At 43.3% G+C, this 17039-nt stretch overlaps 1 protein-coding gene across 1 annotated transcript in view; it reads right to left on the bottom strand.

Moving 5' to 3' along the window:
• The window catches only part of FREM2 (FRAS1 related extracellular matrix 2), a 221779-nt gene that overhangs the window by 24500 nt on the left and 180240 nt on the right, over nt 1–17039 (bottom strand). The window contains exons 15-16 of the mRNA XM_050937089.1: nt 14302–14433; nt 7718–8049 (exon numbers count right to left, since the gene is read on the bottom strand). Coding sequence (XP_050793046.1) covers nt 7718–8049; nt 14302–14433 — 464 coding nt within the window. The remainder of the gene's footprint in view (nt 1–7717; nt 8050–14301; nt 14434–17039) is intronic.

A 17039-nucleotide genomic window follows, 5' to 3' on the forward strand; every position in this document is an offset into this window, starting at 1 on the left:
CCATTTCTACAGGTTCTCTTTTCATTAGAGAACACTTTATTAGCTAATACAAATATGTTTCAGTGCCAAATCTGTCACAGCACAGATTAAATGAGAAAACACACATGAGAAAGGACATTCTCTGTTTCAGATCCATTTTAGGCACATTTTGCTCATAATTTCACTATTGCAACCCTACTGATTGTAACAGAATGGCCATAGTTTATGTGAGGGCAGAACCTGACCCAGGAAAACGATCTGTTACATGACCATTGGGATACTATCAGGGACAGGATGAGAGAGTGTGTCCTCATCACTAGGTGTTTACAGCATGAAAAATAGTTAGAGGCAAGCAGTATACCTTGAATCCTTTGCAATATATTTCTTAGTGAAGCAGGATTTTCATGCTAACTATAATTTTGTCCTCCAAGTTGTCCTGAACCTATTTTTCATTGCATTAGTGGGATATATCTCTTCAATTTATCCATGCAAGCTTAACAATGTTATCAACCACTTATTTACACAATAACGGTTTGTTAAAGTGAAAAGTCAGCCCTACAAAGGCAGATGGCCAGGTGAGTTAAAGGTGAAATGCAAAACAGGTATGTTTAAAAGAATTTGAATGGAGAGGAGAATGGAAAGCAGCCTTGACATGTCAGACCTCTTGAAATTTTTAACCTTTTACTTTGTTGCACAGCTGGTACCCATATATCCACGAAGTATTCACTTTATAAAACAGTTTTTCTTTTTATCCCTTCCTGAATTCACTTATTTACAACAACAGCTGGAGGTGGGGGTGGGGAAAGACATGAGTTACGGAACCTGGCATGTTTAAGGAAAAATCACAAGTTGATTATGCTAGCTGAGCTTTTGTCATAAACAGATAGTTAAAGTTAAGGGGTAATGTCTCTTTATCTGTAAAGGGTTAAGAAGCTCAGTAAACCTGGCTGACACCTGACCAGAGGACCAATCGGGGTACAAGATACTTTCAAATCTCGGTGGAGGGAAGCCTTTGTTTGTGCTGTTTGTCTTGTTCTTTGTTCGCTCTTGGGGATAAGAGGGGCCAGACGTGCAACCAGGTTTCTTCAATCTTTCTGAAACAGTCTCTCATGTTCAAAATAGTAAGTACTAGCTAGAAAAGGTGGATTAGTCTTATGTTTGTTTTCTTAACTTGCAAGTGTGTATTTTGCTGGAAGAATTTTTACCTCTGTTTGCTGTAACTTGTATCTTAGGCTAAAGGGGACGGAGTCCCTCTAGTCTATATAAGCTGAAGACCCTGTAAACATTTTCCATCCTGGTTTTACAGAGATAATTTTTAGTTTTTCTTTAATTAAAAGCTTTCTTTTTTAAGAACCTGATTGATTTTTTTTCTTTGTTTAAGGCCCAAGGGGATTGGGTCTAAACTCACCAGGGGACTGGTGGAGGGGAAAGGAGGTGGGGGGAAGGTTAATTCCTCTCTGTTTTAAGTTCCAAGGAGTTTGGATCAGTGTAGCCTTTCGGTAACCCAGGGAGGGGAAGTCTGGGAGGGGGAAGGAGGGGAAATGGTTTATTTCTCCTTGTTTTAAGACCCAAGGGGTTTGAGTCCTGGGTCCCCCACGGAAGGTTTTGGGGGGACAGGGAGTGTACCAGACACTGGAATTTCTGGTTGGTGGCAGTGTTATCAGATCTTAGCTAGGAATTAAGCTTAGAAGGGTACATGCAGGTCCCCACTTTTTGGACGCTAAAGTTCAAAGTGGGAAAAATACCTTGACAGCTTGAAAAAATGCCATGAAAATATATATTTCTTTTTATTTGCATTTTACACTGTTCAGTGAATTTAATGGGAAAACTAACTCGCAGCTCTGAGATCCAGTTTTGTGGAAGCTAGATCTAGTGAAGATGGAAAAACACTGTCTCTTTAGAGTAAAAATGTGTAAACCTCCGAATACAAATCAAGGTAGTAAAGTGATAGCTTTTAAATGAATTTTTATATGGACCATCTAAACATCTCAGCCTACACCATCTGCACTATAAATATGAACTGAACAGACTGTAAGGAAAATCTTTTCAAACTCTGGCTAGAAGCAGCCTCTGTATTGCAGAGTGAAATACAACTGCTCGGCTGTATTCCATTACAGTAGCTTCAAGCTACCAATCTGTATGTTCAAATATTTTAATGTATGTTCTTCATCTTGTTGTTTCTGGAAGAGACTTACTTGATGTTGTTAATAAAATTTGTTTGAATGATAATTTTCTTGAGCCACCATGTCAAGCCTGGTAATGGACTGGAACCAGAGAAAGTAACTTCCACAAATAAACAAATGGTCAGAACCACAAACTGTCTGGCTCAAGAATGTAATTAGAATAGGAGGAAATAAGATCAAATAATACCTCATACTCTATCAAATAAGTCCAGGCTGACCTTTTCCCCCTATATAAATAAAATATTAAAAGGGACTCCAACTTTTCTTAGTTTTTTTTTCTTTTTTTCATTTTTTAATTTCTTTTAAAAAATAATATTTTGCACTTCTATAGCACCTTTCAGCTGAGGATCACAACGCTCTTCAGAGTCATTAATTCACTAAGCTTCACAACATCGCTGTGAAGTATTTAAGGAACGTATAGGGGTCACAACCCAGCCTATATCTATCTATTGCTCGGATCTTTCAACTCTCTCAGATCTATTATTTTAAGAGCTTTATATACTGCAAGTTTATATACTTTATATATGTTGAATTTCAGACTTTGGCTTCCTGGACTGTGGAGTGTTGGCACAATGAAAACGGTTGCTAACTGCAACGGCTGACCTCAGCTTTAGCCAGAAGACAGTTCTAATCTAGACTAGCTAGTGTAGGTTCAGATGTAGGTTCCTAAAGTTAGGTAGCTACATCCACATTTAGACACTTAAATAAAAGTGGTTTGATTTTCAAGAGGGGCTGAGCACATGCAATTCCCATAAACATCCGCTGTGGAGTTGTGGGGGCTCAAACCCTTGTGAAAATCCCTATGAAGTACTCTGCAGCTGTCTGCTTCAAGAATGTCTGGCAAGAACCTTTCCTAGCCCTTCTTCCCTGGCATCATGGTACAGATTGAAGGAGGCTGTGCTCGTATCTTCACACAGGGTTTGCTGGGACTCTGAGGTAGTCCTGGGAGAGAATGCTCCCTCGCAGACAAAGAGCCCTAAAAGAAATGCTCTGGGTAGGCAGTAGCCACACACCTGCACAGTGTCTGTGGCTCTGCACCTCCTGCCCCAGACAACTCGCAGTGTTGCCAATGAAACCAAACAAGTTATTGGGCCATTGACATCACTGCCTTATCTCCCCTAGCATGCACGCAGTCTTCTCCCAGCCACTGCCATGGGTGGAAGTACCACAAAGCAAAGCCCCATGGCATGAAGGAAGTTGCAGGCCTCTTCCAGGAAGTCTTTCCATTGCACCCCTCCTCAGCACTACTTTTTGGGCCACATGAGCCAGGTAGGGTGAAGAACCAAGACTTGGCCTTAAAGACACAAACACAATAAAATCTTCTCACTGACTGGCCATTCATCTGCCAACCTACTCACCTTTCACAGACAAAAACCAAGACTCAGCAGGAGCAGTGGATAGTACAATATTGCTGAAAGTGTTTTTTGTCATTTCCTTATCTATTACATTCTGCACTGTGGAACACAAGCTTCCTTGGCGTACTGAACCAAGAGCATGGTGAAAACTGCAGCTGCCAATTTTCATCCCACATAGGAGGATTATTAATTGTTAGCTGAAGGGAAAAAAAGCCCCATAATGGTAACAACTGCAGACACAGGGTACTGACTGACTAGCCTCTCAGCTGGAGGGGGGTCATGTGAAGACAAAGACCAAACTCAGAGAAGAATTAAAAATGAAGGAGGTAGAGAAACGCGTTATGGGGGGAGGGGGGACAATGTTTCACTGCTAGAATCAATTCAGTTTGATATTTCACTTACAACACTGTAATCTTTTAATCACATCCTGCAGGGAACTGAGCAATGATTTCACCACTGCTTGAGGCCTCTCAAGCTGCCTGCCCCCCCACAGAAACATTATTCTTACCTACAGTGCAAAATGCTTCCTGAGTTTGAAGCAAGTGCCATGTTTTATCTTGAGCTAGAATATATAATATCTTTTAATATTCTAAAAATATTCATAAAAATTAGTGTTAACGATGTCCCTTATTTTTTCTAGCTATGTTTATATGTGAAAGCATCTTATCTTATCTATCTGGCGTTACCTCTGAAGTATTTACAAGTATTTTAAAACAGAAATAATTACCAAAAAATAATCTGTCTGTCTTCCTTCCCAGGTAGTGGGAGAAATAGCTTGATTAGACTACAGGGGTTTCTCTGTGCTTCTTTGTGTGCTAAGGATTGTGTTGTGTACGAGAGAGAAGAAATGAATGTGTGGTTTTAGTGAGTGTGTAGTATGTCTGTGTGAGAGCTCAGAGACTGGGAGAAAGCAGAGCTGAAGACATTAGTATTTAGCTCTGAAAGCGGTGGGGTCTGTAATCATTCTTATCTTCTGGGAAGGTATTCTGCAGTCTAGCTGCACCTGCTGTGCAAGTTTTGCATCCTAGGGTACGTCTACACTATGGGATTAGTCTGATTTTACATAAACCGGTTTTGTAAAACAGATTGTATAAAGTCAAGTGCACGCGGCCACACTAAGCACATTAATTCGGCGGTGTGCATCCATGGTCCGAGGCTAGCGTCGATTTCCGGAGCGTTGCACTGTGGGTAGCTATTCCATAGCTATCCCATAGTTCCCGCAGTCTCCCCCGCCCCTTGGAATTCTGGGTTGAGATCCCAGTGCCTGATGGGGCAAAAATCATTGTCGCGGGTGGTTCTGGGTAAATGTCGTCACTCATTCCTTCCTCCGGGAAAGCAACAGCAGACAATCATTTTGCACCCTTTTTCCCTGGATTGCCCTGGCAGACGCCATAGCACGGCAACCATGGAACCCGTACAGCTTTTTTTTTTTTTTTTTTTTTTTTTTTTTTTAGCAGTCACCATATGTGTACCGGATGCCGCTGACAGAGGCGTTACTGCAGCGCTACACAGCAGCATTCATTTGCTTTTGCATGATAGCAGAGACAGTTATCAGTCGTTCTGTACTGTCTGCTGCCATTGTAAATTGGCAATGACGGTTATCTGTCGTTCTCTACCGTCTGCTGCTGTCATGGGTGCCCCTGGCTGAGGTCGGCCAGGGGCGCAAAGGCAAAAATGGGAATGACTCCCTGAGTCAATCCCTCCTTTATGGTTTCTAAAAATAGAGTCAGTCCTGCCTAGAATATGGGGCAAGTGTACTACAGAACTAGTGTATCAGAGAGCACAGCTGCTCTGTGTCAGATCCCACAGAAATGATGAGCTGCATGCCATTCATGGGGGGTGCCCCTGCAACAACCCCACCCGTTGCTTCCCTCCTTCCCCAACCTTCCTGGGCTACCGTGGCAGTGTCCCCTCCATTTGTGTCATGAAGTTATAAAGAATGCAGGAATAAGAAACAGTGACTTGTTATAGCGAGTTAAAATGAGGGGGAGGCAGCCTCCCGCTGCTATGACAATCCAGGCAGTACAGAATCTTTTCCTTACACAGGAAAGGGAGGGGGATGATGGAGCTCAGCCCCCAGTTGCTATGCAGAGGACGGTTACCAGCCGTTCCGTACCATCTACTGGGAATGACCGGGAATCATTCCTATTTTTACCCAGGCGCCCCCGGCCAGCCTCACCTGAGGCCAGCCAGGAGCACTCACAGGCTGATGACAAGGACAGCTAGCAGTCCTACTGCACCATCTGCCACCGGGGAGGGGAGAGGAGCAGATATTGCTCTTCACTGCCGAAGCATCACGTCTACCAGCAGCATTCAGTAGACATAGGGTGACATTGAAAGAAGTCAAGAAACAATTTCTTTCCCTTTTCTTTCACGTGGGGGGGGAGAGAGTAGATTGTCGAGCTATACTCTGAACCACACCGGACAATGTGTTTGAACCGACAGGCACTGGGAGCTCAGCCAAGAATGTAAATATTTTTCTGAGACTGCTGTGGACTGTGGGATAGCTGGAGTCCTCAGTACCCCCTCCCTCCCTCCATGAGCGTCCATTTGATTCTTTGGCTTTCCGTTACGCTTGTCACGCAGCACTGCGTAGCCTGGAGATTTTTTTCAAACGCTTTGGCATTTCGTCTTCTGTAATGGAGCTCTAATAGAAAGATTTGTCTTCCCATACAGTGATCAGATCCAGTATCTCCCGTATGGCCCATGCTGGAACTCTTTTTGGATTTGGGACTGCATCGCCACCTGTGCTGATCAGAGCTCCACGCTGGGCAAACAGGAAATGAAATTCAAAAGTTCGCAGGGCTTTTCCTGTTTACCTGGCCACTGCATCCGAGATACCGCCAGGAAGCCAATACCGTCGATTTGCGGCCACACTAACCCTAATCCGATATGGTAATACCGATTTTAGCGCTACTCCTCTCGTTGGGGAGGAGTACAGAAACTGATTTAAAGAGCCCTTTATATCGATATAAAGGGCCTCGTAGTGTGGACGGGTGCGCCGTTAAATAGGTTTAATGCTGCTTAAATCGGTTTAAATGCGTAGTGTAGACCAGGCCCTATACTCACTAGCATCCCCCTTCTTGCTAATAGTGTCAGGGTTTCAGTGGAATGTACCTCTTGGAGGTTCTGGCTGCATTCTGTAGCATTATCCTAGATGTGAGTTACCATGAAAGGAAGGATGGTGTTGTGGTTTTGGTCCTGTTCTCAGCCTCTGAGACTATTCCAAGATATGACCTTCACTGTGAAATTAAAATAACTCCTCACAGCCAGTGGTGCTCTATTCTGGGGTTGAGTGGAGGCAGTATGGGCTTATGAAGCAATTTATTGTACAAAAAAGTTCTGGGAGGTGACTTTGCTGTCAAAATAGCAGAAGAAATACAAGCCCCCTTTGCCTCCTTCACAATATTGGCATAGACTTGTAGAAATTCTTTCCCTGATGGAAACCTAATTCCACTGCTTTAACCCACACTCCATTTCCAGAGCTCCATATGATAACCACCATATGACATGTGCAACTGGCAGAGTCTCTCTTTCTTTCTTGCCTGAGGGGTTTTCTGTTGAGTGATATGAAGCACACTCTCTTCCGTGGGCTGTCTGAACTCACAACTACTGCTGCTCAAGGGAGAAAGAGACTAGCATTGACAGCTAAATCCAAGCCCCTCACATGGCAGCATAGGAAATTGCCATCAGCATATGGGGTCGGCCTCCACGTCTTCCTCTTTAATGTTACTTTAAGGGGATTGTATTTTGTCTACATCTAAATATTGCAGTACTTCACAATCTGTACTGGAAATGGGCTAACAATCACTTGATTAAAAACATAAACTTTTCAGAACGGATCCACTCCAAAGTAGGACTGGAGTGGGATGCTTTTACTACACGCTCAAATGTAAAAAACATAAATGTATTGGATGAAAACCTGGCTACGCTGAAGTCAATGTGAGTTTTGCCATTAGGTTCAATGGGGCCAGGATTTCACCCATTATGTTTACAGATATTTAGTGGCTATTGATACTGTTATGAAATAATCAGGTTTAGGACAGGGCTATGGATGGTTATGAAAGAAAAGGCTTTCATTCTTAACTAAATGCAGTTCTTAAGCACTTAGTGTTAGAGCACATGTAAATCACAGGGGAAATTACTGAACTGGATTAGTTCTTTTTGAGACCACTATATAGATAAGTAAAAATTTGGTACCTGTCCATCTGTCCCAATGGTGCCTCCACAATCAATGAGGAGTTCAGACATGTCATAATAGCTGACAAACTCCCATAAACAGGCCTCCAGGTTCAGATTTCGGTAGAAGCGTAAAGTACTGGGGCCCCTGATTGATGCACTGTGTTGGTAGGGAATGGTCTCTCCAATCACATCCGGATTTTTGGTAGCATCAGTCAAGAAACCATGGTGAGTCTTCACTTCTGTGTAATCCAATAGGTTTGAGCATTTATGATTTCCCACCCTAGTTCCATCAGGGCTGAGGGTTAGCTCAAAGTTGGACAGCTCTCTTGTGGAGATAACAGGTAACATGCCTAGAAGACATACGGGTAACTGGTGGCACCATAACTACATTTTAACATTCAGTTCTGCCAAAATTTGCCAATCACCTAACACATTATATCAGGTATATATTAGACTCTGCTTTGAACATACAAGACAACACCACTAATCAATGCACTTTAAAATGTAAACAAAAATGATGTCCTTTGCATCTATGTAGCAGAATGTTGGAAAATAATGACATCTTTGTAATATGAGATCTTGGGTAAAATCAGGTGCCTAAGTCACTTTTAAAAATGAGACTTTTGCTTCTAAGTCACCTATGTGCTTTCCCAATTTTATCCGAGATCTCATAAGATGTTATTCTGGATAAATTACATTATAATGCATTAACTGCACAATATTAAGATTCATCATAAAATAATTAAAACTGAGTTATGGCTGTTAAGATAAAAGCACAAAGTGCATTTTGCGATGCAGTTTTCCTTCTTTTTCATTGTTTGTTTACTTATTGGCTAATTAACTGATTTCCTAATCATCCCAGCAAATCAGTTTCTACTGTATCTCTTACCATTCATTAAAATGCTTTAAAATCATTCATTGAAGTCTCCTAAACCCTCTGTGAAATTGGTAAACATGATTATACCCAGCTTGCAAACGGAAAAACTGAGGTATATTTAGGGTAAGTAACTTGTCCAAGGCTGGCAGCAAGACTAGGAAAAGAATTCTAGCTGTCTGCTCTAACTACTCTACACTCAAGCTAAATTTAAAAACTAGTTCACCAATGGCTGTTGCCATGTAACATAAGAAACTTCTGAGCTCAAATCAATCTCTGTTTTCCGAAAGGCATTCAATAAGCAGTGCTTAGGAATCCAGGAGATTTCATTCTTTCTCTCCCCTGCCGCATAACACTTAATATTCAACCTGATAAATTCATCCCTGGTGTAACTTCATAAATTTCAAAGGAGTTACATTAAGGATGAATTAGGTAAATTTGTGTAAATTATGCAAATAATTTAGAACCATTTAATTTTCATATCAAAGAACATGAGGAAAAGAAAACATTTTGTCAGAAACTGTGATGGGGATGGTCAGGCCTAGTGGTTGGAGCCATGGCAGTCAGGTTTAGTGCTTGAAGCCAGGTGGGTCAGAGCTGGAATCAGGAGTCCGCCCCGGGGTTGGAACGAGGTCAGAGTGAGAGCAAGGCTGCAGCAGGCCTAGGAAAAGGGCTGGAGCAGGCTAAGGCTTGTGGAATCTGTTGCCACTATCAGGCAGGGGAGGGTTCCAAGCCATTTACCAGACTGAGCTGCTGCTCCTCTTGTGACGCTTATATACACCTGCCCTGAGAGCCACCAGACCACTTCCTGTCTTGTGGATTCGCCAGAATGATTGAACAATCCATGTGGCTTCATCAACGTCTACTTCAGCGATGATTCATCACCTTACATTACCCTCCCACCCCTGCCCCGGGTGCTTTAGACCCCACTTGTCGGGGTGCGATTGATGGAATTCACGACGGAGGTCTGGTACATGTATGATACTGGCTGGTTCCCATGAACCGTTCGCTGGGGTACACCCTTCCAAATCTATGAGGCACATCAGTCATCCTCGGAGGAGCTTAGAGTTCAGGATCTGCCTCACCATGTGTTCTTCCTGTCCCTGAACCATGACAGGGAGTGGAGGTGGTTGTGTGCATCCAGGAAAGGAGTTGTTCACATATTTCTTTAACAAGAAAGCATGCAATACTGGATGTATCTTCATGGTACACGGTATCTGGAGTCTGAAGGCCAAGGGGTTAATTTGCTGAATCATCTGGAATGGGCCAAGGTAAGGGTGGTCTAGTTTCCTTGAGGGCTGGGAGGAGTCCAAGTGTTGAGCTGAGAGCCATCCTCTGTCTCTGACTGCCATGGGAGGATGGCCCTGTTGATGAAGGTCAGCGTTTCATTTGTAGTCCTCCTTGGCTGAGTTTAAGTGTGATTTTAATTTCTCTTGAATACGGTGGAGGTGTTGAACTAAATCAGAAGCCACAGGGACATGGGAGGCCCACAGTACAGACTGATTAAATTGGGGGTGGAAGCTATAACTGGCATAGAAGGGTCTTTGGCAGGTTGATCTGTGATTGGAGTTACTGTAAGCAAATTTGGCAAAAGGCAAGAACTGGAACCAGTCAGCTTGCTGGCAGCTGATGAAGCAACAAAGTTATTGTTCTAGATTTTGGTTTACCTTTTCTGTTTGTCCGTCCATCTGGCAGAGGAAATGTGTAGGGTGACTTCCAAGAGTTTGAACAATTCTCTCCAAAAGTGGGAGAAAAATTGTAGCCCATGATCAGGAATAATGTCTGTTGGTGACCCATGGAGCTTGAAGACGTAGTCAAAAATAAAGTGAGCTGTCATTTCTGCAGTGGCGATCTTTTGACAAGGCACAAAGTGTGTCATTTGGGTAAGAAGGTCAACAATGACCAGTATAGCTATGCAGCCCTGAGAAGTGAGGACATCAGAGATGATGTCTATTGAGATAAGATGCTTATGGTTGGTTGGGGTTGGAAGCAGGATCAGGGCACCTAGAAGTTTGGTATGGGGGAGAGGGGGTCTTCATCCAGCTGCACACCTCACTGGAAGCAATGTAAGACTTGATGGAGGAGAATAGTTTTGGCTACCAAGTTGTGAGAGATCAGCTTTGCTGTCTACTCATACCTGAAGTGGCCTGCCAGAGTGGAATCATGGCATAGCTGGAGCATTGCTAGACAAGGTGGTCCTTCAGGGACATAAATGCGATCCTTGTATGAGAGTACCTCGTTTCTCACAGAGAAGTTTGGGTCAGAATTGGCTGACATCCATGTCACCACAAGCACATCACTGGCCATAGGATTTTACAATGGCCAAAAGATTGGTGTTGGCCAGTATGTTTACAAAATGGCAAGGCAAAATTATCTAGGTACTCCCCCTTATGGGATAATGCATCGTCTCTCATTTCGGGTTCCGGGCTGGCAGACCAGGGTGAAGCTGAATCTAGAAAAGAAGAGGGATCTATGTATCTGATGCTGGTTCAGGGCTGTGGCAGTTTGGAGATGTTCTAGGTTTTTATGATTTGTGAACACCTGGACTGGAAATCCTGCACTTTATAAATAGTGGTGACACTCCTGAAATGCAGCCTTGATGGCCAGTATTTCCTTATAGTAGATTTCTTAATTTTGTTCCTTGAGTATCAATTTTGTAGACTAGAAGGTACAAAAGTGGAGGTCATTTGGGGGCCCATGTTGCTGAGATATCGTTGCCCCGATCACGTAATTGTTTTGATGACAAAGGGTTTAGATGGGAACACCACTTGCGAGAATCCACGGATGAATAATCTATAGAAACTGGTGAACCCTAGGAAGTACTGGATAACATAGATGCTTTTGGGTGTCGCCCAGGTCAAAACTGTAGACACTTTTTTGGGATCCATACTTATTCTGTTGGGAGAGATGATATAACCCAAGAAGTCCACAGAGGTGTGATCAAACTTACGTTTCTCAGGCTTCCCATACAGACTTCGTTTGAAGATGTTCAAGTACTAACCCAGCCACACTGGTCATGCAAGGTTTGGTTTTCTGAAAAAAATAAGAATGTCATCTAGGTAGAGAATGATCAACTGGTCCAGAACATCCCCGAAGATATCACTAACCAAGTGCTGGAATGTGGCAGGGGCATTACAGAGACCAAAAGGCATGACAAGTTACTCAAAATGTCCATACTGAGTACGAAAAGCTGTTTTCCATTCATTGCCCAGTGTAGGTCAAGTTTAGTAAAAATTTTTGCGAGCTGACCCTCTCCAGTAGTTCACTGATCAATGGCAAGGGATATTTTACTTTTGATGGTGATACTGTTCAGTGCTTGATGGTTTATGCAGAGGTACAAGATGCCATCCTTTTTTTTTTTTTTTCTTTTGACAAACAAGATTGGGGCCCCAACAGGAGATGCAAAGGGAGTGATACATTTTTTTGCTAGATTTTCATCGAAGTACTCCCATTGGGCCCTGATTTCATAGGGCAAACTCACCCAAAGGGGATTTTGGTCCCTGGCTAGAGATCTGTTCAGCCAGTAGTAGGGCCTATGTGGGTGCAGAGCAGCAGTATTTCTTTTACTGAATACATCCTCTAAGTCCATGTATTCTGTGGGAATTGGTAAGTTATCCTTACTTGGAGCCTCTTGTGTGCAAAAAATGGAGGCCTTCCCCAGATTATGTCTAATGTCCTCGACACTAGGTTGGACTAGGCACTGATGTTGACAATAATCAGACTCAAACCGAATGTTGTGTGCTCTCCAGAAAATGCCTGGATTGTAGAGGGAGAGTCAGGGGATACGAGGCATGATTGGGAAGTGATCTGAGTCAATCAGGTTAAACTGCAGGATTTCCTGATGGTTTGAATTACAGTTCAGAAGGGGTCAGTCTGACAGACCACTAGGCTTGAGGACAGCAAGCTGCCATCAATTGCCTCCACCAAGATGGGGGCGAGTTTCCTTTGCACTGGTAGGTAATTTGTTTTAGCTACCCATGAAATTGCCAGAGCCTCTGGAGTCTAGCCGCACAAGCTGGGTGCAGCTTGCTTCAGGTATACAGAGGGCCCAAAGTTGGAGTGTCATATGAAGGTGGGATTGGCCACTGTCCACGATGGTTAGGATACACGGAGGTAGCAGAAGGGGTCTGATCGGGGAACCCGATCCTGTTGTTTCATCTGGCTGTCTCTCTTCTAATGAGGCTGAACTTGCTTATTTTCTCAGACTAGCCACAGAACAGAACTCAAGGGGAAACCTGGTGACAAAGTGGCCTCGTTCCCCACAGTACAGGCAGAGGTCATCCAGACAACAATATTCCTTCTTTTGATCTGAGAGGCACCTTCATGCCATGTCTACCTGCATGGGTTTGGGTCTGATGACTGCATAGGGATGTGTGTGTGGCAGCAATAGGTCCGGGCTAGGCAGTGGCCAAGCATGTACCTTCCTTCTTTCCTGGCATTACTCCAACAGTTGGTTGTCAATTTGGATATGCAACTCGATGTTGGGGAGCAATGCCGAGTGGGGATCTACCTGGGCCAGTTTATCTTTAACCTCATCATTCAGGCCTAGACAGAAAAAGTAAATCTGCACTGCTTTGTTCCAAGCCATGTCAGTTACCAGTGATGGAAGTGAGTGGTGTAGGCTGCAAGAGAACGGGGATCTTGTTTGAGTGACTCCAGGGCAACTTCGGTGAAGTGGGTATGGTCTGGGTCACCAAACATGAATGAAAAGACACAAATGAATTTATCAAAGTCCTGCTCAAAGATTGGCGATGCCTAATCCAGTGCTTCCTGTCAATAAACTTCTGATGACACTTCTCTTGGTTTGTTTTTTCATGTACATTGCTAGGTGTAACAGGAACTGTAGGCAACGATTGCAACTCCCCAAAACTTTTGATGGTTCCCATCAAATCTCTCTGGAAGCAGGATCTCTGGACTTAGATCTTGGGTTGTCATGCCTGATGATGTTAGAGGGGCCTGGGACTGCTGGGAGGTGTGAGTGCAGGAAGGCATTTTCCAATTGTAGCTGGGCCACTTAGTTCTCGAGATCTCAAACTAGTTCTGTCACCTCAGTGGCAGAGGAGTCTAGAGATTTCATTTAAATTGTAGAGAGCACCTGTCAGCATAGGAGATCCATCTTGGTCATTGAGCCCAACGGAGGTCAGTCTGTTCTGTTAGAAACCATGATGAGCATAGTTGGGCCTAGTGATCGGAGCTGTGGCAGTTTTGCCTACTGGTCAGAGCCAGGGAGTCAAGAGCCAGAATAAGGAGTCCAGTGTGGGGCTGGAACAAGGCCGGAGTGAGAGCAAGGCTGGAGCAGCACTAGGAACAGGGCTGGAGGAAGAGCAGGTTAAGGCTTGTGGATGGAGTCTGTTGCCATCATCAGGCAGGGAAAGGTTCCAAGCTCCGGAGTGCCACTGAGCAGACTGAGCTGCCGTTCCTCCTGTAAGGCTTATATACCTGCACTGAGAGTCACAGATCAGTTTGTGGATTGGCTACAGCCTAGCACAGGAGTGACTCTTCAGTCCATGTGGTTTAATCAGGCCCTAATTCGGGGATGACTCATCTTCTTACACATATATCACTAAGACATATTGTACTATCACAGGTTCAAAATTACACATTCATGACATTTCTCCACTGTTGCAAACACTATGAGATTACACAGTGCTTTTGACTACTTAAGACATTTGCTAAAATAAAATGAAGATGATGTGCACTCTGACCTATAGATTAAATTTTTACATACCATCAATATGAGGCATTGTGATGGTCAGTTTGATGAGATTAGCATAGTTTGGATCTTCTGGGCCAGTGTAGCGCAGCTTGGCAGAGAATGGTTCTGCCCCAACCACACCTGGCACCCGGGGCTGGCAAAGACCTAATGGAAAAGGGAAAAGCAACTTCAATTTGTGTCTAGAAGAAACAACATTTTACTCTGCTTTGCACTAATCTTCTGTTTCTTTTTCACTGTACATACTTTAAAAACTAGACACATTTTCTGGAATGACAAGCAGCCTGTTAGGAGGGGCCAGCATTAACCACAATTTTGAACAGGAATTATTATCAGAACTATTTGATCAAAGTGGATCAAAATTTCAAAACTGGATGCCTAAATTGCACACACATACTCTAAACAAATATTTGTATGCATCAACAGGCTTGCAAAGCAAGACACTGTATACAAAAAACACACAGGTACCTATTGTGCACAAATTACTGTCTGTTTGCACATGGGACCATACTAAATGTGGGGCTGAGTGGTCATTTTCTGAAAGTTTGGTCCATGCATGGACAGGTTTAAAAAAAAAATCTCCTTCAGAATGTATTTTGATTGCATGGTTAATTTCACTTATTTTGAAACAAGATTTTATTTTTAAACGTTTTCCTCATGTTGCAGCTAGATTACATCTCTAGAGCAGAGCAAATTGGAAAACAATAGAAGTAAGCTGTTTATACTCAAATGATTTCTGCAACCATACTGTTGAGGAGGACTTAAGTTTAAACAAGCTTACTTAAGACTTACTTAAGATTATATTTATGCATATTGAACTGTTATTAAATTAAGAAAATTATAACTGAAATGTCTACCTGTAAATCTGCAGTTAGTTTTTCTCATCATTCCGTCCGTGAAGGATTTACATTTGATAATTAAAAATTCTGACTTCAGGGATGTCTATACTGCACATTAAACCCATCCAGTCTCTGACTCAGGTTTCAGTGCAGGTCCCCCTTCCTTCCATATACCAATCAGTCTGACTTGGGTCAGCAAGCACTCAAGATCCAGGTCCTAGGACCCTGCTAGAGTGGGGGGTGGGTCAGAGCCCAAGTCCTCCTGTGACTTGGGTCCAGGCCCTGTCATTTTGCAGTGTGGATGCAGTTTAAGCTGCAGACTTGAGTTAGAAGATCTGCGTAGCACAGTATGGATGCATGACCACGACTGTGAGACCTGGGTCCAGCAATTGTAAGCCCAGGTTTACAGCGCACTGTGGACACTCAAACATGGGCTTGGAAACACCGAGTCCACATGCCCTAGTCCCACAGACCTGAGTTTACGATGCAGTGTGGACATACCCTTGATTCACCCTGGGATTATGCTGGAGTGACTAAGGGTATGTCTACACTGCACACTAAGCCCAGGCACTGACTTAGGTTTGAGCTCAAGTCCCCCTCTCATCCACATACAAAACAGTCTGGCTCAGGTCAGCAAGCACTCAAGACTCAGGGTCCTAGGATCCTGCTAGGAGTCAGCCCTCCATCCTGCTGTGACTTAGATCCAACCCTTGTCACGATGCAGTGTGGATGCAAGTCAAGCCACAGACCCAAGTCACAAGGTCTGCCTAGTGCTGTATGGATGTGTTAGCACGGGTGTGAGACCTGGGTCTAGCTATTGTAAATCCAGATTTACAATGCAGCATGGATGCTCAAGCACAGGCCTGGAAACACTAAGTCCACAAGCCAGGGTACCACAGATCCAGGCTTAGTTTACAGACATACCCTAATGGTTCAGGGCTATCAGTTGTGAAAACTTCACTCTGAGAGAGGTTTCCAGCACTCAGAGGGGTCTGTTCATAAATTACAAAACACAGTAGAGGATGGGGGTCCTTAATTCTGCATGTTTGTTCAGTGTTACGAAGCGTTAGAAGAGGGTGGATGGGTCTTGAAAAATCACCAAAAAATGCATTACATATTTTATGGCCAGTCTCCAGGTGTCTACATTCAAAACTCAGCCCTAGAACCTGGAACTGGCCCGCACAGCCCCCAGAAAAGTATGCAGAGCCAGTTAGGGAGTGAATGTCGCAAGACACTCAGGCAGAATCCCCTCTGGGATGCAGCGTCTTCGCTAGCACAGGGAAGGTGAACTGAGGTCACAAAACAAAATAAAAAGTGACTAAGCAGAAATTCTGTTGATTCAAGCCTACAGATCCCTCACTCAGTAGAAATTAGAATAGTATATCAAGAATATTTAAAGAGCCAACCACTTGGAATTAAAGTGACAAATTCAAGCACAGAAGGAACTATTTAATATCTTGTCTGTTATAAATGATATATTACACAAAATAAAAAAAGTTACTGAAGCAGCAAAGAAAGCAAGGGTGACAAAAAATTGTCAATCTCACATAGGATTTGTACAGTGCAATGCTTTGGAATCCAGTCTTCACTGATTGACAACTATCACATTAAACATAAGAAAAACCCTTTCATTTCTGGGATGACCCAAAATTTTTATTTGACTTTTAAAATAGGAAAGCTTGATTTGTCATGTGGAAAATTATTTAAAGGTGTTCACCAAAGGGGAGAAATGTGTTTGTACTTTTTATAACTTCTTTATGATGTGTAGAGAAGGCCTAAAAGGTTTTTCCATTTCCCTCCCCATCTCCCCCTGCAGCCCTGCCAATAAAAGACTTTATTTTGTGCTTGCTTTTTACCTTAGAAGTTCAGGTTTTATTGATTTTTGAAGGCTCCATGAATGATTAGAGAACAGGC

Source organism: Gopherus flavomarginatus, chromosome 1 (genome assembly GCF_025201925.1).
Source record: "Gopherus flavomarginatus isolate rGopFla2 chromosome 1, rGopFla2.mat.asm, whole genome shotgun sequence".
Taxonomy (NCBI): domain Eukaryota; kingdom Metazoa; phylum Chordata; order Testudines; family Testudinidae; genus Gopherus; species Gopherus flavomarginatus.